The sequence below is a fragment of the Mastigoproctus giganteus genome, chromosome 10 (assembly GCF_048544385.1).
Source record: "Mastigoproctus giganteus isolate SK-2022 chromosome 10, ASM4854438v1, whole genome shotgun sequence".
Lineage (NCBI taxonomy): Eukaryota > Metazoa > Arthropoda > Arachnida > Uropygi > Thelyphonidae > Mastigoproctus > Mastigoproctus giganteus.
This window is the reverse complement of record NC_143584.1, coordinates 9,336,785-9,358,479: the sequence shown is the minus strand read 5'-3', so window position 1 is coordinate 9,358,479 and position 21,695 is coordinate 9,336,785. Positions and strand designations below refer to the sequence as shown.

General features: G+C 37.6%; 1 protein-coding gene across 6 annotated transcripts in view; it reads right to left on the bottom strand.

Annotated features, from left to right (window-relative positions):
* The window catches only part of Su(dx) (WW domain containing E3 ubiquitin protein ligase suppressor of deltex), a 382,533-nt gene that overhangs the window by 56,752 nt on the left and 304,086 nt on the right, over positions 1–21,695 (bottom strand). For all 6 annotated transcript variants that reach the window (XM_090383423.1, XM_090383427.1, XM_090383426.1 and 3 more), the window contains 2 exons: positions 17,612–17,745; positions 11,597–11,737 (listed from right to left, as the gene is read on the bottom strand). In XM_090383423.1, the coding sequence (XP_090239549.1) occupies positions 11,597–11,737; positions 17,612–17,745 (275 nt within the window). The remainder of the gene's footprint in view (positions 1–11,596; positions 11,738–17,611; positions 17,746–21,695) is intronic.

The window sequence follows — 21,695 nt, the reverse complement described above, 5'->3', positions numbered from 1 at the left end:
TTTCTCAATGAATTTTTCTGACCAGTCAAATTCAAAATAAAGGAATATACTATTAACAGTGTCAATTTAAAAATATTTGTTAAAACAACTGAACAGATAATTAAAAAGTAGCACTTTCCAGTCTTGGTTTACTATTCAATATCTATTTCACGAGCCTATGGTAGAGGTGTAACCAAAATTCTTTATGCAATACATGGCTGCAACAATATTATAAGAAAGCTGCTGATTTCCAATAGGAAACATGATATAATTTCAGAAGCATTAATAAACCTTTCCCCAAGGAGAGGGCGCTGAATCTCTTTAAAAGTTACAGCTGACAGTTACAGGCTCCGCAAAAACGATAAGTGTTTGCCTTTTATTTACATGATTGTTATTTTATATTGTACTTAATACGTAGTCATATAGTTATAGTTACGCTGGTTATTTTTTATTTTTAATTTAGATAAAGAGTTTTTGTGGATTTTACTTACGATAGGTAAAACCGTTATTTCGTTCCATTTTTGTAGCCATTGTTTTTGGATATAGTGGTAGGGAATTCAAATTTTTTAATTGAGGTAGCTAGGTAGCTCTAACGCATAATTATATAGTAATACGCTTCACTGTTTCTATTTAATAGTTTCTATTCAAATACTATTGATATTTAATTTATTTATTTTATTAATTTAAACTACCATGCCCCAGACTAGAGCAGCAAAGCAACGGGCACAAAGTGGCAGGAGTGCTGTGAATCGGGGGAGAACTGAGGGGGGCAATTCTACAACGCATCACAGCCTAAAAAAATGTGCAACTTGTGAAATGTTTGCCGAACTCTCTGGAACGGAACATGATATTGCCATGGGGGATGTCTTTGTGTGTGCGCGATGTAAGGAGTGTAAGGAAATCAGGCGACAACTCAGCGTTGTTATGGGCCTATATGAGAGTTTGAAGGACAGGGTGGATGCCCTCGAAAGATCTAAATTGAGGGGCCCATCAGGCTCTCAGCTGCCCAACTCAACGCCAGAGCTCACTCCTGGGCATCAGGCAACACAGCGGCAATCTCCAAAGCAGAATGCGCTGGTCCCAAAGGAATTAGTTATTGTTGGTGACTCTATTGTCAGGGAGATGGGGAATATATTTTGTAAAAAGGATAGGTGGAACAGGACCAGGGTATGTCTGCAGGGGCAAAGGTTGATGACGTTGTAGAGCGGATATCATCTTTCAAGGGCACAAAAGGTGATATAGTTGTACACGTTGGCACTAATGATATTAAGAGTAGGAGACCGGCGGAATTACTCAACAAGTACAGGTCACTGTTGAAAAAAACCCGTGAAATAGGGTTGAATTTGAAAGTGTCTGCAATTCTGCCCAGACACGATAGGAGGGAGTATATGATGAGAGCCTTGTCGATCAATTCGGCCCTGGAAAGATTGTGCAAGGCTCAAGGAGTAGAATTTTTTTTTTTTCAGCCTGGACTGTACTTGTTAACAGGAGAGATTGCTTCTACAGGGATGGGATACACTTAAATAGAAAGGGTGCAAGAATATTTGCTGATGCTATCGAGGCAGTGTTAGGTGGGTCGGAAAACTGCTAGTTTGGGGGGATACAAAGACTAGTAGTTTAACAGTAACCGCAGGCAGAGGTGAAGGTGATTCTTGCACAACTTCTATTAGAATAAGAAGCGACCTGGAGCGAGGGGTGTTGGGGGTTTCAGGGACGGATGGCAGTCATCATGGAATAGTTGGGTATATGGGATGTGTTAGGGTAACAAGGAATAGGCATAGGAGCATGTATGCTTGCATGTATACCAATGCTAGAAGTATAGTAAATAAACTTGATGAATTTGAAGTGTTGGTCAAGACATCAAAGGCGGATATTGTTGGGATAGCAGAGACGTGGTGTCACACAGATATAAGGAATGCTGAACTGGAATTTGGGGAGTACAATGTGTACAGAAAGGATAGACAGGACAGAAAGGGAGGGGGTGTTATGCTGTTAATTAAGAAAAACATAAAATCAAAGGAAGTGCACCCAGTTAATATAGATGAACAGTGCTCTGGTGAGTCGGTTTGGTGTGAGATAAGCACTGCGAAAGGAAAAATAAGAGTAGGAGTGTGTTATAGGCCTAATGACTTGAATGAGTACAATGAACAATTGTACAGAGAAATAGAGTGGGCCAGTAAATCAGAATGTCTTATAATGGGGGATTTTAACTTCCCAGATATTGACTGGAACTTGTGGGTTGGTCACTCACACACTAGTCAGACTTTTGTGGATTTATTGGATGATTGTTTTCTGCAGCAGCATGTTCGAGAGGCAACCAGAGAAAGTAACACTCTTGATCTGGTTATCAGCAGTGATCATTCGTGTATTAAGAATTTGCAGATAAAGGAACCACTAGGTGGCAGTGATCACAGTGTGCTGAAGTGGGATTTATTCAAAGAGGTAACTACCGTCAGGGGTAAAGGAAAGGGATTTTGCTTCCGTAAAGGGGAGTACAGTGGTCTCAGATTGTTTTTAAATTCTGTACAGTGGGATCAACTGACGATGTTACAAACAGTAAATTCTAAGTGGGAAGCATTCAAAGAATTAATTGTGGAAGCAACTAGACTTTATATACCGATTAAGAAATATCGTTCAAGGTTTAGGCCTAAATGGTTATCAAATGAACTAATGAGACTCGTGACAGAGAAGAAAAATGCATGGGATGCATATAAATTATCAGGTGACGCAGAAGCCTGTGGCAGATATAAGCTAGTCTGCAATCAGGTCACAAAGGAGGTTCGGCAGGCGAAGGCGGATTACGAGAAATCTTTGGCAAAAGATGCTAAGAAAAACAGCAAGGATTTATTTACTTATATAAACTCTAAAAGGAAGGGGATGAATATGATTGGTCCACTTGACATCGATGGTTCGACTGTTGATGATCCTGCTCAGATAGCAAACAAACTGAATGAGTATTTTGCATCTACATTCACACGTGAGGAATTATTACAATTTGAAAATGGAAGAAGGTTATCAAATTGTAGCAGTGTGCTTAATGATTTTGTAATAACTGAGAGCAAAGTGGAGGAGAAATTGTTGAAGTTAAACATAAGAAAGGCACCTGGGGTGGATGGGATCTATCCAGTTATTTTAAAGGAGGCGGCAAAGCAACTAAGCAAACCCTTAGCCATAATTATGAGAGCATCCTTGGACTCGAGAGGTTCCCACGGACTGGAGATGTGCAAATGTGTCCTCAATTCACAAAGGTGGATCGAAGGGTGACACGAGTAATTACAGACCAGTTAGTTTAACTTCTGTTCCAGGTAAAATAATGGAGTCGCTGGTTAAAGATGCATTGCAGGATCATCTAGACAAGACTGCAGCAATAATTCAAACACAGCATGGGTTTGTTAAGGGAAAGTCTTGTCTGACAAATTTGATTGGTTATTATGATGTGGTCACAAAGGAACTGGATGCAAAAAATAATTTTGATATCATATACTTGGATTTCAGGAAAGCTTTTGACACTGTTGCGCATGGAAGACTACTGTACAAATTGGAGCAGAATGGTATTAAGGGTAAGTTGCTACAATGGATAAAAGGATGGTTAAGTGGGAGAAGACAGAGGGTGGTAATCAATGGGTGCTGCTCTTCGTGGACTAATGTTATTAGTGGAGTCCCACAGGGTTCGGTGTTGGGTCCACTGTTGTTTTGTGTATTTATCAATGATATTGATGAAGGTATATCAGGCTTAATGTCGAAGTTTGCAGATGACACAAAGGTTGGCAGGGTTGTTAATGACAGTAATGGCAGTGTGCTACTGCAACAGGATCTAGATAATTTGGGCAGATGGGCCAAGAAGTGGCAACTGAAGTTCAACCTTGACAAATGCAAAGTACTGCATATGGGTAGAAGTAACCCCAGAGAAACGTACCAACTGTGTGGTACTACACTTAAGGTGGTAGAAAATGAAAAAGACCTGGGAGTAATTGTGCAGTCAGATATGAAGTTTTCTGAGCAGTGCAGACAGGCTGCTAGGGCGGGTCATGGGGTTTTGTCAATGATATATAGGAATTTTGCTAGCAGGGAAAAGGAGGTGATTGTCCCTCTGTATAAGGCAATGGTCAGGCCACGCCTTGAGTACTGCGTACAGGTCTGGAGGCCTCATTTTAGGAAGGATGTAGATTTGCTTGAGCGTGTACAGAGAAGAGCAACACGATTGGTGAGGGGAATGAAGGGATTCTCTTACCAAGAGAGGCGTAAGTTCTGCAAATTGCAGTGGCTGGAGACTAGGCACCTGCGCGGTGATCTGATTGAGGTCTATAAGGCCTTGAATGGGTTGAGCACGCTGAATTCTGATGGGATCCTTCCACTTGTTCAGATTACCAACCTACGGGGACATAAGTTCAAATTAAGAAAGGACAGATGTGCGGAAATTTGCCTTTAGCCAGCGGGTGGTTAATTGCTGGAACAAACTTCCATCTGTCGTTGTAGAAGTTGATAGGTTAAATAAATTTAAGGAGGAACTGGACAGGCATTTGGAGGGAATGGTGTGATTTTTTTTTTTTTTTTTTGGCTGATGCTGCATAAGCTCCTACACTTGCTTTCTTGCATCATGTGCCACTACTACTACTACTACTACAACCAATGACACCAATTAAGAAATAAATATAAATTTTTAACATTTAGCATTAGTAGAGGCATATGAAGCAAGAAAGCAAGCTTATGCAGCAACAGCCAAAAAAAAAAAAAAAAAAACACTTCCACTTCACCCCTCCGTTCATATGAAATACCTGTCCAGCTGAGCCTTAAATTTATTTAGGCTATCAACTTCCACAACAAGGGATGAAAGTCTGTTAAACCAACCAACTACCCGCTGGCTAAAGGCAAATTTCCTCACATCTATCCTACATCTGTCTTTCCTCAATTTGAATTTATGCCCTCTCAGGTGATTATTCTGAGCAAGAGGAAGGATCCCATCAGCATTGGGCATGTTCAAACCATTCAAGGCTTTATACACCTCTATCAGATCACCTCGCCGGTGCCTAGTATCCAGACACTGTAATTTGCAAAACTTAAGCCTTTCTTCGTAAGAGCAACCCTTTGTTCCATTCACTAATCTTGTTGCCCTTCTCTGTGCTCGTTCCAGCAGCTCTATATCCTTCTTGAAATGAGACGTTGTTTGTTTGTTTGTTATTTGGAGCATTAGCAACTAAGGCCATATTGCTCGGGGGATATGCGGTGGTCATTCGCTGACCTATCCGCATTCTCCGTATTTGGTAGTGATGGGCTCGATCCCCAGTCTAATCAAGAAGCGTGTGCTATGCACTGCTGCTCCTTCCCACCTGGCTACGGAGGCGCCTCTTGAAATGAGGCCTCCAGACCTGTATACAGTACTCAAGGTGTGGCCTGACCATTGCCTTATACAAGGGAATAATCACCTCCTTATCCTGATAAAAAATTTCTGTATATCATTGATAAGACACCATGAGCAACTCTTGCAGCCCGTCTGCACTGCTCAGAGAACTTCATATCTGCCTGCACAATTACCCCCAGGTCCTTTTCATTCTCTACCACTGTCAGTGTAGTACCACAGAGTTGATACATTGCTCTGGGGTTGCTGTTTCCCATATGTAGTACTTTACATTTGTCAATGTTAAACTTCATTTGCCACCTCTCAGCTTATCTGCTCAACCTTTCCAGATCCTGTTGCAGCAGCATAGCATCCGTAGCAGGTGGGAAGGAGCAGCAGTGCATAGCACACGCTTCTTGCAACCCTGCAAACCTTTGTATTGTCTGCAAACTTGGACATTAAGCTTGATATACCATCATCAATATTATTTATAAATACAGAAAACAATAATGAACCCAACACTGAACCCTGAGGGACTCCAATAATAACATTAGTCACGATGAGCAGTGTCCATTGATTACCACACTCTGTCTTCTCCCTCTCATCCACCCCTTTATCCATAGCAGCAATTTGTCTCCAAAGCCACACTGCTCCAATTTGCACAGCAGTCTTCTATGTGCAACAGCATCAAAAGCCTTTCTAAGATCCAAGTATATAATATCAACGTTATTCCCTGCATCCAGTTCTTTCGTGACTTCATCATAGTATCCAATCTAACTGGTCAGGCAAGACTTTCCCTTAACAAAACCATGCTGTGTCCGAGCTATAACTGAAGTCTTGTCTAGATGATCCTGCAGTGTTTCTTAAACCAGTGCCTCCATTAATTTTCCTGGAACAGAAGTTAAACTCACAGGTCTATAATTACTTGTGTCAGCCTTTGATCCTCCTTTGTGAATTGGGGTCACATTTGTACATCTCCAGTCTATGGGTACCTCCCCTGAGTCCAAGAAAGCTCTCATAATTATGGCTAAGGGTTTGCTTACTTCCTTTGCTGCCTCCTTTAATATAACTGGATAGATCCCATCCACCCCAGGTGCCTTTCTTGTGTTTATCTTCAACAATTTCTCCTCCACTTTACTCTCAGTTATTACAAGATTATCTAGCTTACTGCCAGAGTTGAATACACCTCTGGTATTTCCCTCGCTGAATAACTCCTCATGTGTGAATGTCGATGCAAAATATTCATTTAGTTTGTTAGCTACCTGAGCAGGATCATCAACAGTTGAACCATCGATATCAAGTGGATCAATCTGATTCATCCCCTTCCTTCTAGAGTTTACATAAGTAAAGAACTCTTTGCTGTTTTTCTTTGCATCCTTTGCTAAAGATTTCTCGTAATCTGCCTTCACCTACCTAACCTCCTTTGTAACTACAGATCATCTATCATAGGCTTCTGTGTCACATGTTAATTTATATGTATCCCATGCATTTTTCTTCTCTGCTATATGTCTCATTAGTTCATCTGACATCCATTTAGGCCTAAACCTTGAACAATATTTCTTAGTTGGTATGTAAAGCATAGTAGCTTCCAAGATAAGTTCTTTGAATGCTTCCCATTTTGAATTTGCTGTTGGTAACATCATCAGTTGGTCCCACTGTATAGCATTTAAATACTGTCTCAGACCATCATAGTCGCCTTTATGAAAGCAAAAACCCTTCTCTTTGATGGTAGTTACCTCTTTGTGTAAATCCCACTTCAGCACAATGTGATCACTGCCACCTAGTGGTTCCTTTATCTGCAGATTCTTAATGCATGAAGAATCACTACTGATAATCAAATCAAGAGTATTACTCCCTCTAGTTGCCTCCCGAACATGCTGATGTAAAAAACAATCATCCAATAAATCCACAAAAGCCTTGCTAGTGTGTGAGTGACCAACCCACAAATTCCAGTCAATATCTGGGAAATTAAAATCCCCTATTATAAGACTCTCTGATTTACTGGCCCACTCTATTTCCCTGTACAGTTTCTTATTATACTCATCAGAGTCATTAGGCCTATAGCACACTCCTACTCTCAATTTTGATCTCCCAATGCTTATGTCACACCAAACTGACTCGACACTATACTGTCCAGCAATGTCGACTGGCTTCACTTCCTTGGATTTTAGGTGTTTCTTAACTAATAGCATAACCCCTCCTCCCTTCCTATCCTGTCTATCCTTTCTGTACACATTGTACTCCCCAAATTCCAGTTCTGCATTCCTTATATCTGTGTTGAGATATCAGTGACACCACGTCTCTGATATCCCAACAATATTCGCCTTTGATGCTTTGAGCAATACCTCAAATTCATCAAAGCACCAAAGGTGGATATTGTTGGGATATCAGAGACGTGGTGTCACACAGATATAAGGAACATATTACTAAATAATTGTATTGCAATTAATCAATAACAGCAATATATGCAGCAAGATGCAATCAAGGTGAAAAAAAAATGATGACTGATATGCCAAAAATGTGGTGACACCATTTGGGACATGTTATCCATGGAAAGTTCTGATATAATATATTAGTCACAATTAACAATACGTCATTGGTCTTTGTGCATGGTTTGACAACTTTTCTTCATATTTTTGTTAGTCTTACTTACCAACAGAAGACCTGAATGCACTGAATCTTTAACTGAAGTTTGACAACTGAAGAACTTTAAAATGCAAATATCTGTATCCTTGATATGTCATCACCAAAAAGTGTTTTCGGCATTTCAGAAAACTCAATCTTGTTTTATTTCTCACAAAAAAAGTTTACTGTTCCTATGCTCATCTGTGATGACATTCATATTTTCAGACAAGGTCACATATCTCCATTAGGGATTACTCTAACTTCCCATCTCTTGTGGCTTAATAAGTACACACAAATAATACTTCCTCTGCATGAAAAATATATATATATTTATTTTTGCTTTCAGTTTCTTATCTATTCTTGATGATGATGATACTCTTATGAGGTATAATTATTAAGAAATAGAGAGCAACAAATGATGTAACAGTTTTGTGAAAACATCAACTTCTCAACTATTCTTCTAAATAATTACTCACTCTGTAGAAATCTCAATCTTCCTTACCATGGAATATTAGAAGAAGAGAATTTTTATTACAACAATAATAATAATATGTACAAAATACAGTTTATGTTGCAACCTACCCATCATGGCCACAGGCCATGGGGTTCCCTTGTGTCCTCAAAACTTCTCTCAAGCTCCTATACTCCATTCAAAAGATGGCAATCAGGTTAATTAATGACCTGTCTCTTACAAGGTCTCTCCACTCTCTGTCTAATAGAAGTTTAATTTCTGCTTCTCTTTATTATAGGTACTTCCATAGGAACTGTTCTTCTGAAATGACATTTATAATTCCCCACTCTCAACCAAACCAGTCGAAACGTGTACTCAATCAATCAGCATCCACTCACTATCCAACTCCAAACTCGCAATACCAACTTTTCTTTTTCCTCATTTATCCCATTTACTTGTTTTCTGGAAAAATTTTCATTCGCATATATTTACTGAATATTACAAATTGCAGATATTTGAGTCTAATGTCAACAAGTATCTTCTTTCATCTTCTCAACCTTCAACCCATGCATGGTACTTAGTACTATGCATGAGTTGAAGGTTGAGAAGATGGGGTTTCATAAAAAAAAAAAAAACATGAATCTCTGAAGCCGTTTTGCTCAATTTAATTCAAATCCTGATATTCTTCATATCAGCCATTAAACTTGCTGCACAAAACACCAAATACATGTGCATTTAAAAGGCAATTACACAATGCAGCAAGCTATAATGAAGCAACACAACAGTAATTTGTAGTGTACACTGTTAGGTGCACATAGCCACCAATCTTGGAAATTTTGGCTTGCATCAGGAATATATAACAATATCAATAGTTAAAGACGTTTCCACCCTGGGGTCCGTGTGCTCTCACATACAAAAACCACACCCTCCTCTATACTCATCACATCAGAAACTGCTTTTATATTTAGAAACAACAAAATATTTTATATTATACCTCGTGGTAACTGCTTCCACAAAGTGCAATATGTAATGCTCAAATAGTTAAATAATGAAACAAAAGCAAATTTTCCACAATGGCATTATGTTCAGGAACAGTCACTGATGTGCATATACATCACTGTAATATAGCTGAATTTGAAACAAACTGAAGTTTGTGAATAGGCATCATTACTGACAACTAATATTGTGAAATCCTTCACGGCCCTTAATCTTTATTAGTCAAGCAACAGTGTAAGAGTTGCTTTTAAGTATGTTGCAGAAAAACAATTATTTTAATTTCATTCACCCTCATAAAAAAGGAGATATACAGTAAAAAATGGATAAATGCATGCTGCAAAAACTAGCTAAACAAATTCTCTGTTCTGCAACACAAACTAAATCTGGTTTGTAAACCCAAACACAACTTTTATATGAAATAATATCTGGATCAGTGGGCAAGATAATGCCTAAATATTTAATGTTTTCTTTTTAAATGATGCTTCATACGTTAATGTATTAGTTATCAAGCATTTTTTTTAATTTGATTGTCTATAAACTAAAAAAATTTATTCAATATTATTTTCTCAGGGTGCATTTATATAAAATCTGAATATTCATAAAATAAAATTTTCTGCTGGGATGGTGTTACATCAAACCACCCATGTTCTTTCAAAATTCAGATCAGGAGTGTAAATATACAAGGGCTGTTCAATAAAGAATGATCATAATTTTTTTTTTTCACAATGTACCTTTATTAATCATCCATATTTTGATGGTCCTTTCAAAGTTGTCCCCATTTGATGAAATGTACTTACTCTGTTTTGCCATTCTTCAATAACATGGTGGAAGCCACTTTGACTTGTGCATAACAATCACCTCCAATGTCGTTGCAACTTTTTCTGATGACTGGAAACTTCTTCCTTACAGCTCTTCTTTAACTTTGGAAATAAAATAAAAAAATTGCAAGGTGCAAGGTCAGGGCTGTAGGGTGGACAAGGAACACATTTGACATTAATGTTGCTGATACTGTCATAAATACTGAATGACAGTATGAGCAATGTGAGATCTCGCATTTTCGTAATGCAGCATCCACCCACCTGTGTGTAGCTGTGGTCATTTGTGACAAATATGATCCCACAAAGTGTGTAGTACAATTCTGCAGTAAGGTCCTGTAACAGTCTATGATGTGCCACAACATGCTGCTGGTAAAGCATTCCTTGAATGTCAAAAAAAGAGGTGACGATAGCCTTTCCTGCAGAAGCCGCGACTTTTGCTTTTTTCGGTGTTTACGATGTTTGTAGACTTACAAAGACAGATTTTTTTTTTGCTTATTCTCTGGGTTGAAATGATGAAGTCATGTCTTATCTGTTGTTATAACTTTGTGTAGAGCCTCAGCATCTTCAGTATCCTTTGTAGCTCCAAACAAATCTCCATCCAACTTGCTGTTGCTCAGGTACATTCTTAGAATCCAGCATGCACAAACACGTGTCATATGCAAATAGTCGTGGAGAATGCTGTGCGTGCTTCCTATTGATATTTTCAACTGCTAGTCACCTTTACTGTTATACGACGATTTTCTCTCATGGTTACAGAAACAGTGTTTATGGGTTCTGTGGTAGTTAGAGCTCCAGGACTGCCAATTTTTGTGATTGAATCATGTCCATCTTTAAACATTCTAAATCACCTATGAGCAGTGATAAATGGAAGCTTAGATTCATCATAAGCCTCTTAACATTTCATTTTCTTCAGCTGATGTTTTTTTGACACAGAAACAAAATTTGAGAGCAGCATACTGTTCCTTGAATGTCACTTACGTAAGTGAAACTGAACAGGCATAAACTTGACGAACTACCACGGTCACACTATGAACATGAGTCGCAGCGTTTGGAGAACCCCCAGCCACATCACAAATATGTGCATGTGAATCAACTGCACACTTGCTAATGTAATGCAGCTTGGTTTGGTCTTAAATTTTGCAGCTCACAAAAATTCATTAAATGTTTCATGCAGTTCATGAAAAATTATGATCATTCTTTATTGAACAGCCCTCGTTATTAATTAATAAAGTAAACCATTCAACCTAATTCTCAGAGCTATAAACAGAATCACTTAAATCTGAGGTAAAGAAAGTTACAAAGTAATAAAAGATAAAAAAATAAAATTAATAAAAATAACTAAAGAAAGTTACACAAATTATAATCAATTTTATAATATTAAAGTGTGTATACCGAAGGTATTCATCTTTATTTTCTTCTGTAACTTTAATTTCACCACCTCCTGATTTTAGTTCATGAGACTGAATCTGACCTAGAATTTCGAAGTCTACACTAAAAAACAATTCTAGGCCACATTCTTCGATATTATTCTCTCTGAAAAAGGAGAAAAAATAAATATATAATATATAAAGTACATGACAGTATAGCACTATAAACATACCTAATTTTACACTAATTTCTAAAACTAAGGAACATAAAATATTTTTGTAATATTTTTTATGTGAAGTAAAGCTTAAATGTCAAGTTTATCCACCAGATACTGTTAACTAAAGTGATCGTGTAAATTTGGAGCTGGATGATTCGCAGTATGAAAGTTGGTATACGAGAAAATTTGGTGGCTATGACAATTTGGTGGGTATAACTGGTGGCTATGACAATTTGGTGGGTATAACTGGTGGCTATGACAATTTGGTATGCATGACAATTTGGCATATCGCACAGGGAGCAGAAATCAATGAAGAATTCACTGAATCATGGTCAAGAAATTAATCATTTAGAGCATAGCATATTAAAAGTTTACATTCTTGGTCTTGCTTCATCATACACTGAATGATTACACAGAATTCATCAAATTGTTGTACTTGCTAAAAATTCATTAAATTAATGTTATACAGCATTATTTTTTATTTGTTTTTTTTTTTTTTTTTTTTTTTAGGAGCATTAGCAACTAAGGCCATATTGCTCCGGCATATGCGGTGGTCATTCCCTGACCTTTCCGCATCCTCCGTATTTGGTGGTCATGGGCTTGAACCCCGGTCTAATCAAGAAGCGTGTCCTATGAACTGCCACTCCTGCCCACCTGGCTACGGAAGCGCCTATATATATATATATATATATATATATATATATATATATATATATATACACACACAGCATGGCATGTTAAAAGTTTGCATTTTTAATCTTTCTTTGTCATACATCAAATGCTGACATAGAATTCACTGAATCGTCATACTTGCCAAATTGTAGCCACCAATTGTTTTTCACCAAATTGTCACATACAGTGAAATGTCATGCACCATACTGCCTCATGCAACAAATTGTACCACACTGAATTGGAATGGACCCACCACCTAGGAATCCAAAAAATAATATGAAGTATCTCAGCCAAGGATAGCAAGGTTACTCCTCCTGGAAACTTGGGTTTTTCATCCAACAAAGTTTTCTTGGCGCAGTATAACCGTAGTCGTCTTTGCGCCAATAAAATCAAAATCAAATTAAATCAAATCATCCAACAAAACAGGCAAACTAACCAGAGGACACTTCATTTATATAATACATATGGGTGAGGCTAGTCTCAGGTAACCCTAATATGACAATGACTTTATATACAGGGTGTTTCAGTTAAAAGTTTCAGAACTTCTAAGAGGGGTAGGGTACATCCTGACAACTCGAAATCATATAGCAATGTGGGGTCGGAAATGCTTTCCTGAAGTGGTGTTGTACACAGAAACACCATAAAGAAAAGAGACCGTAAGTGAGAAATCGTTTTAATAATACATGAAAAGAAGCAAAAGGTACATGGATTAAAGTAAGTGTTCGAAGTTTCTTCCACGGGCTACAATGCACGCCTCACATCTCCGACGCATGGACATCCAAACATTCTGGAATACTCCAGGCGAATTTCGAATTTCTTGAACAAGAACGCTAAGTTAGTAGGATGGACGATTACACGAACGCAGAGTTAGCCGATATGCATTTGGCGTACGGGGCTGCAAATTGTAGTGGGCCAGCCGCACAGCGTTTGTACACGGAATGATATCCGACGAGGCGTATTCCCAGTCCTAATTTCTTTGCAAGACTGCACCAGAGGTTAGCTGAGAGAGGTTCATTTGAAAGAGCTGACAGGGACAGGGTAAGAACAGCACAGACTCCAGCCGTCGAACAGAATGTGCTGCAGCATGTACAGGGGAATCCAAGAACGAGTACACGAAGTCTAGCAAATGCAGTCGGGGTTTCCCATTGCAGCGTCTGGAGGATTCTCCGAGAACAAGACATGCATCCGTTTCACGTGCAGCGTGTCCAGACACAGCAACCGGAGGATTATGCACCTCGTATTGCTTTCGCACAGTGGTACCTTGGAAAATGTGCTACAAATCCCCTTTTTCCTGCTGAAGTGTTGTTTTCCGATGAGGCATCCTTCACAAGGGAAGGAATTTTCAACACGCATAACGACCATATCTGGGCATCGAGAACTCGCATGCAATACGACGTTGTGCAGCACAGATTCGATTTTCGGTCAATGTATGGGCCGGTATTATGGGAGATCACCTCATCGGACCTTACCTGTTACCGTGTCGTCTAACCGGACCTATCTACTTGATCTTTCTGCAGCAAGTATTGCCACAACTTTTGAGAGATGAACAGATTTCTGCATCGACGCAACAGACAATGTGGTTCCAACACGATGGAGCCCCTGCCCATTATAGCGGAGATGTTCATAACTACCTGGATGTCACATTTGGTCAACAGTGGATCGGACGTGGTGGTCCCGTGCGTTGGCCTGCTTGGTCACCCGACCTATCATGTCTTGATTTTTATTTCTGGGGTCATATGAAATCGCTAGTTTATGACACCCCTGTTGACAATGCTGAGGAGCTGGTTGCAAGAATCGCAGTAGCTGCCGAAGAAATTCGAAATTCGCCTGGAGTATTCCAGAATGTTCGGATGTCCATGCGTCGGAGATGTGAGGCGTGCATTGTAGCCCGTGGAAGAAACTTCGAACACTTACTTTAATCCATGTACCTTTTGCTTCTTTTCATGTATTATTAAAACGATTTCTCACTTACGGTCTCTTTTCTTTATGGTGCTTCTGTGTACAACACCGCTTCAGGAAAGCATTTCCGACCCCACATTGCTATATGATTTCGAGTTGTCAGGATGTACCCTACCCCTCTTAGAAGTTCTGAAACGTTTAACTGAAACACCCTGTATATACATATATATCTCATAGCTAACTTATTTCCTTTTCTCACACTGCCATTAGGCCACACTCTTCAATATTATTTTCTCTGGAAAAAGCGAAAAAATAAAATATATAATATACAGTCATCTCCCGATTTGTGCGGGGGTTTACGTTCTGGGAAAATGCCATGCAGTCCAAATCCGCGCAATGCAAAACGTAGTTTATATGACACAATGAGGGTTCTGTACCTGGGAAAAAAAAAAAAAAATTAAACCAAAAACGTTGTCTTTATTCAGTAAGAAAAAGAGAAAAAAATTAGAAACATGTCGATAAAATTAATCTTGCTAATACTTTAGTATCTTGCTAATCTTGCTAATACCTCTGATTTTTAATCTAAAATTCATTGCTTCTTTGTCGCTGTTTTCCTATGATAAACTTGCAACGGCATCTGGCACTTTTTGAAAAAAATTAGTTAAAACTGTTTGCTTAGAAGCACACTGTTTTTCTCCATAAATATCTCCATACGGAAATAAAGCCAATGATAAAGTTCTACGAAAATTTAAACTCCTCTCCAAATTAGGATCCATATCCAGAGCTTCTTGGCTAAGCTGATTTGCAAGTCTTAAAAACTTGGCTAGTCTCTTCATGGTCAAATTTTTGTGTGCATCTTCTTCGTTTTTATTATTTTTGTTATCTTCTTCAACATTGCGAAAAAATATCGTCCACTGATAACTGTTCTCTATGAGATTCAAGGACTTCTGTGATATCTGCTGGTTCCAATTCTTCAAATCCCTCTCCGCTAATCATTTTGCCAATTCTCACAATCTCAACTACCTCTGGCATTTCGACTGTGGTTTCTTTAGTGCAGCTTTTTCCACACTGCATTCATTATTGAGTTCTTAACTTCACCCCATGCAAATTCAATATTTTTTACAGCATCAAGAATGTTATAATTCTGCCAATAATATCGAATTGAAAGACTGCCTATTATATTAGTAGCTCCTACCAATTGTAAAAAAGATCTTCTTAGGTAATAAAGTTTAAAGGAAGCTATAACACCTCGGTCCATCGGCTGAAACAACAAACTTGTATTCACTGGAAGAGAGGTGACTTTCACATTTGGGTTTAGATCAGACAAATGTATAGGATGACTGGGTGCATTGTCAAGAATGAGCAAGATTTTGAATGCTATGTTCTTCTTCAGGCAATATCTTTTTGTTTCGACGCAAAAGCAATTTAAAAACCAATCCTCGAAGATTTTAGCTGTCATACAGGCTTTTTTTTTTGCTTGATTTCTAATGAACTGGTAAGGAGCTTTTAAAAGCATGAGGATTTTCTGATGTATAAATCAAAAACGGTTTACACTTAAAGTCACCCTCTGCATTGCTACATAACAACAATATTAACCTATCTTTTGCAGCTTAGAAACCTGGAGCGTTTTTCTCTTCTTTTGAAATGAATGTTCAGTTTGGCATACACTTCCAAAATAAGCAGGTCTCGTCAGCATTAAACACTTGACTTGCTTAGATAGCCCTCAGTTGCAATAACATCCTGAAAGTTTTCGGATACAAAGAAGCAGCTTTCATATCTGCACTGGCTGCTTCACCCGTTAATTTTAGATTGTGAAGACTGATGTTTTTTAAAATTTTCAAACCAACCCTTAGTGGCCTAAAAGGCGTCTGCATTGGATGGACCAGCTTTTCTTGCAGAGCTTTGGTGCAAATAATATCTGAACTAAGAGGTATTCTCTTTTGATTAAGATCTTCTATCCAGAAAGAAAGTAATTTTTTAGTTTTCTCTATTAACGGATTTCTCACTTTTGTAGTGCTTTTTGCAGCCAATGATGTGGAACAGATAACTGAACTTTTAATTTTCTCAGCATTTTCCCTAATTCGTCGAATGCTAGATTCATTTATGCTGTATTTCTTGGCCAATGTCACAACCTTTTTGCCATTTTCCAACTCCTTAACGAATTTTTAATTTTTCCTCTAAATTAAATTTTTTTTTTTTTTTTTTTTTGTTGTAGCTTTCTTCATTTAAACACACACTTTATATAGACAAGAAATATTAAATCAGCAAAAGCAATGCTTACCGATTAAAACATTTTAAGTTGCGCGAACCAGAAAAAGAATCTGTCTGAACAGCTAAAGTAGGATAACTGATGAAGGGGATTCCCAAATGAGGAAGTTGTTCCAAAAATAACTGTACAAACACACCACCATTTATTGCTATGTTTGGTTATAAGAATCAGTTTTGAACACCTTTGTGATATTTTTCTAAAGCGCATTTATGGAGGTCACGACCATAAAACAATAAAAACAATTTGCACTTTTCGGTCTATTGGGCTTTTTTGTTAGTGCAATCTAATTATAAACAGGTAGTAAATTCAATCTTATTGCATTTGCAATATTGACAGCTGGAATTCTGTGGGATTTTACGTTATTATGGTGAAATGTATTTCTCCTTCAACGAAATCTTCAATCATGTAAAAAAAACATAAATAAATTTTCAAAATCTGCTCTTCATACCTATTTTTGAAGCTTCGTAAACAAAAATTGTGCAGGTAGAGAAACGGTGCGCAATCTGAAATCTTGGTAGTAAATACCTGACCGTGTAATAGCGAAACAGTACAATAAAAACCGCTCAAATCGAGGGATGACTGTATATTATATATGCCATTAGTTTATAGAAGGGGTAGTACAAAACCATTATATACAAATTTCCCATAGACAAGCCCATCTGTCTTTATGGTGATTTTCTTTGCTTTGACGAAGTGATTAAATTAAACCATCTTGTCATTCAGGGCAGTCTCAGGTGCAAATGGTGGTACCAATGGCTCTAGATATTAATCTCAGCATAACTTTATTTATAATAAAGTGATTAAGTGTATGTGCAATTTTCAAAAATCTAATAGTTTTACAATTCTTTTGTGGATATTTAGCATTAATAATGTATTGCATAATATATCCAATATATCATAGCAACTAACAAAAAGATAAAAAAAAAAAAAAAAAAAAATATATATATATATATATATATATATATATAAAAATATATCTTACTTGATCCATACAAGGGAGTTGTAAAATTCAGGGTCAATGGACTCTATATCTTTCATAGTTAACTTTTTTCCTAACATTCGTTTATAGAATGGTAATGTGAAACCGCTATATATAAATTTCCCATGAAAGAGTGCCTGAAAATAATACAAGTGAATTAATACATATTATATACATCATAATGATGGTAAATGTCTGTTGGTGGCAATGACCAAAATTTTACTTGAAAAATAAAATTAAAGTTTAACTGGAAGCAGTAATCAAAAGGTGATATACAATGTACAGGGTGATTCAAAATTATGTACAAATACATTGAGACACTATCTTCAAAGGAGATGCAACACTGAGATATAATATCAGTAAAATAAATTATATGCACCATATAAAAAATTAAATGTAGGCATCACAGTTCATATTGAGAGCATTTAAAATTGCAATTCAAAATTTTTAAATACATGGGGGTCAATAAGTATGTACCCTAACCTAGAAATCTGTGTTAGAGATTTGACATTATGAATATATAAACTATTAAGTCTCATAAGTTAATTCAATAATCATAAGTCTCATTGGTTACTGAACTAGATCTATGAATATAGCAAGAGAAGGTATGTTGGAGAAGGTTGAGGTCCAATCCATTAAAAAACTTCATTTCCAAGGCAAAGAAGTCAAAAAAAAAAAAAAAAAAAAAGATCCAAGGGGAGATGAAATCTGTATAGATATTTCTCATAAAAAAAATGTCTCATTTAAAAATGTGATTAAATACAATATTATTTAAACAGAAATGGAGCTATAAGGCAATCACAACATGGATTCATTTAGCTCCGTGAATTCATTTAGCTCTGTGAATGATGCTTAAATAATTTTCCCTCTGTAATTAATTCATTGATATCAAGTCTTATTTGTTATTAAAGTCCTTTAGATTGTCAATTAATACATCAAAATCCATTTATGTGGTATTTAGTTTAGACTTTTACACTTGGCTCCAAAACTGAAGATGGTTGTTAATGCAGTTCCAGTTCCTTGTCACTGAAAATAAAAGGAAAGGACACTGAAGGCCATTCACAATAATTTCTCGAAATGTCTGCTTTTAGTAGTAGTAGAAGCAAATGACGCAAGAAAGCAAGCTTATATAGCATCAGCAAAAAAAAAAAAAAAAAAAAATCAAAACTACACAGTTCACCTATCAATCATACCTTCCAAGAATTTGCTAGTTCTTCCTTGAATTTATTCAACCCATCTACTTCCACAACAACAGATTAAAGCCTGTTCTGACAATCAACCACCCGCTGGCTGAAGGCAAACTTCCGCACATTTATCCTGCAACCGTCTTTCTTCAACTTGATTTTATGCCCCCTCATGGGTGTAGTCTGAGCAAGTGGAAGAATGCCATTAACATTCAGCTCATTCAATCCATTCAAGGCCTAGTCTGAGATGCTGCAATTTTCACAACTGAAGCCTTTCTAGGTAATAGCACCCTTTTGTTCCCTTCACCAGTCTGGTTGGCCTTCTTTGCACCCATTCCAGCAGTTTCTACATCCTTCCTAAAGTAAGGTTCCAGAACTACAGTACTCAAGATGTAGCCTAATCGTGGCCTTATACAAAAGGATAATCACCTCCCTGCTAGGAAAGTTTCTGTATATTATTGACAAAACCCCTTGAGGTGTCCTGGCGGCATGTCTACACTACTCAGAGAATTTCATGTCTGAACGCACAATTACCCCCAGGTCTTTTTCATTATACACTACCCCAAGTGTAGTACCACACAGTTGATAAGTTACTCTGGAGTTTACTGCTACCCATATACATTACCTTGCATTTGTCAGTGTTAAAATATAACTGCTATTTCTTAGCCTATCAACCCAATTTTTCTGGATCACATTGCAGTAGCTCACACTAATGACTCTCATTAACCATTCTGCCAACCTTTGTATTATCTGCAAACTTAGACATTAAGCATGATATATCTTCATCAATATCATTGATGAATATTGAAAATAACAATGGGCCCAACATTGAACCCTGGGGAACTCCACTAATAATATCAGTCCACAAAGAGCAGTGCCCAATGAAAACCAATCTCTGTCTTCTTCCACTTAACCATCCCTTTATCCATAGCAGCAGCAACTTGCCCTTAATGCCACGTTACTCCTGTTTGTATAGCAGTCTTTAATGTGCAACATTATCAAAAGCCTTTCTGAAATCCAAGTATATGATGTCAAAATTATTTTTTTTTTTGCATCAAGTTCCTCGGTCATTGCACCATAGTAACTTATGAGACTGGTTAGACAAGACTGCCCCTTACCAAATTAATGCTATGATTACAGTATAATTGCATGCCTGTCCAGATGGTCCTGCATTACTTCTTTAACCAGTGATTCTATTATTTTCCTTGGAACAGATGTTAAGCTAACAGGTCTGCAATTACTGATGTCACCTTTTGATCCTCTATATGATTTGAGGATACATTTGCACATCTCCAGTCCATAGGAACCAACCCTGAATCCAACAATGCACTCATAATTATGGCTAAGGGTTTGCTTATCTCTCAATGCTCCCTCCTTAACACAATTGGATAGATTCCATCCAATCCATGATTTCATTTGTTTTCCATTATGGAGCCTTCCGTTTATAATGGGTCTGATGGGGAATCCTGGATTGTTAATTCTGATGTTTGTAAAGAGTGAGGGAGCTTCTGAGTTGTTGGGATTGAGTTTGTCAAAGAGGTCCTGATCTATCTTCTTTTGTTCCCAAAATAACTTATTCACTTAGTGGAGTTCAACTAAACCCAGTACTGGAGGAAAAGGACTTGGGTGTTACGATACGGTCAGACATGAAATTCTCTGAGCATTGTAAACAGGTTGCAAGGAAGGCCCATGGTGTCCTATCGATGATCTATCAATCTTTTTCAAGTAGAGATAGGGACGTGATAATCCCATTATATAAGGCTTTTGTTAGACCACACTTGGAATACTGTGTTCAAGTATGGAGACCGCACCTAAAGAAAGACATCGAGCTTCTTGAAAGGGTGCAAAGACAGGTAACTCGCCTGGTGAGATCGGAAAAAGGGCATCCATATGAAAAAAGACATTGAATATGTGTGCTGCAGAGTTTGGAAACTAGACGCCTTAGAGGAGATTTGATTAAGGTGTTTAAGGCTCTGAGAGACATCAGTAAAATGAATGAGGACGAAATTTTCAAGATTATAAATGATGCTAGAACTAGGGGACATAAATTCAAGTTACGGGGGGAAATGTTTAGATTGAACTGCAGGAAGTTTTATTTTAGCCAGCGAGTTATAAATTACTGGAATAAGTTGCCTACATGGGTGGTAGGGCTGACAGTTTGGGGAAATTCAAAGGTCATCTGGATAGTACCTTCAGGTGAAGGAAGCACATAGGATGATATTTAATTTCCTTTTCTTTTATTAATTATTATTATTATTATTTTTTTTATCATTGTTTTATTCGGTTTTTTTTTTTTTTTTTTTTTCCCCTTTTTGGCTGGTGCAGCATAAGCCATAGGCTTTCTTGCACCATGCAGCCATTACTAATACTAAAGAGAGGCGAGTTTTTCTTTTCTTTCTTTTTTTTTTATTTATAGTGAATTTGTGAGATCTCTGTTGATGGGTTTGTAGGTTTCTTGGTCTGATAGGTGCTCTAGGATTTTCTGGTAACAGTCTTCGTGGTTTAGGATGGCCGTGGCATTACCCTTGTCTTTTTTTGCTATGTGGATAGAGATATTTTTCAGAGCCTTGATGACTGCCGCTTCTTGTTTTGAGATATTGGATCTTTTTTGGATTTTCTCCTGGTACTTGATCTGCTTGAGAGTGTTGGCCAAGATGTTGTTCCTGCTTCAGGGATAGGGATTTTCTTCAGGCTGACAGGGAGTCATGTCAAAAAGTCTAAGGTTGGAACTGAGGTGGGGGGGGTGAAGTTAAGACATCCTAAAAAGTTTTTGTTCTGTGGGTGACAGGGTTCTACTACTTAAATTAATGATGGAAGGTTTGAATGTGGGAGTACTTGTTGGAATGGTCTTTTGTTGTTGGCCATATTACTGTAAGGTTTGCTGGTGGCATGGGGTTGGCAGT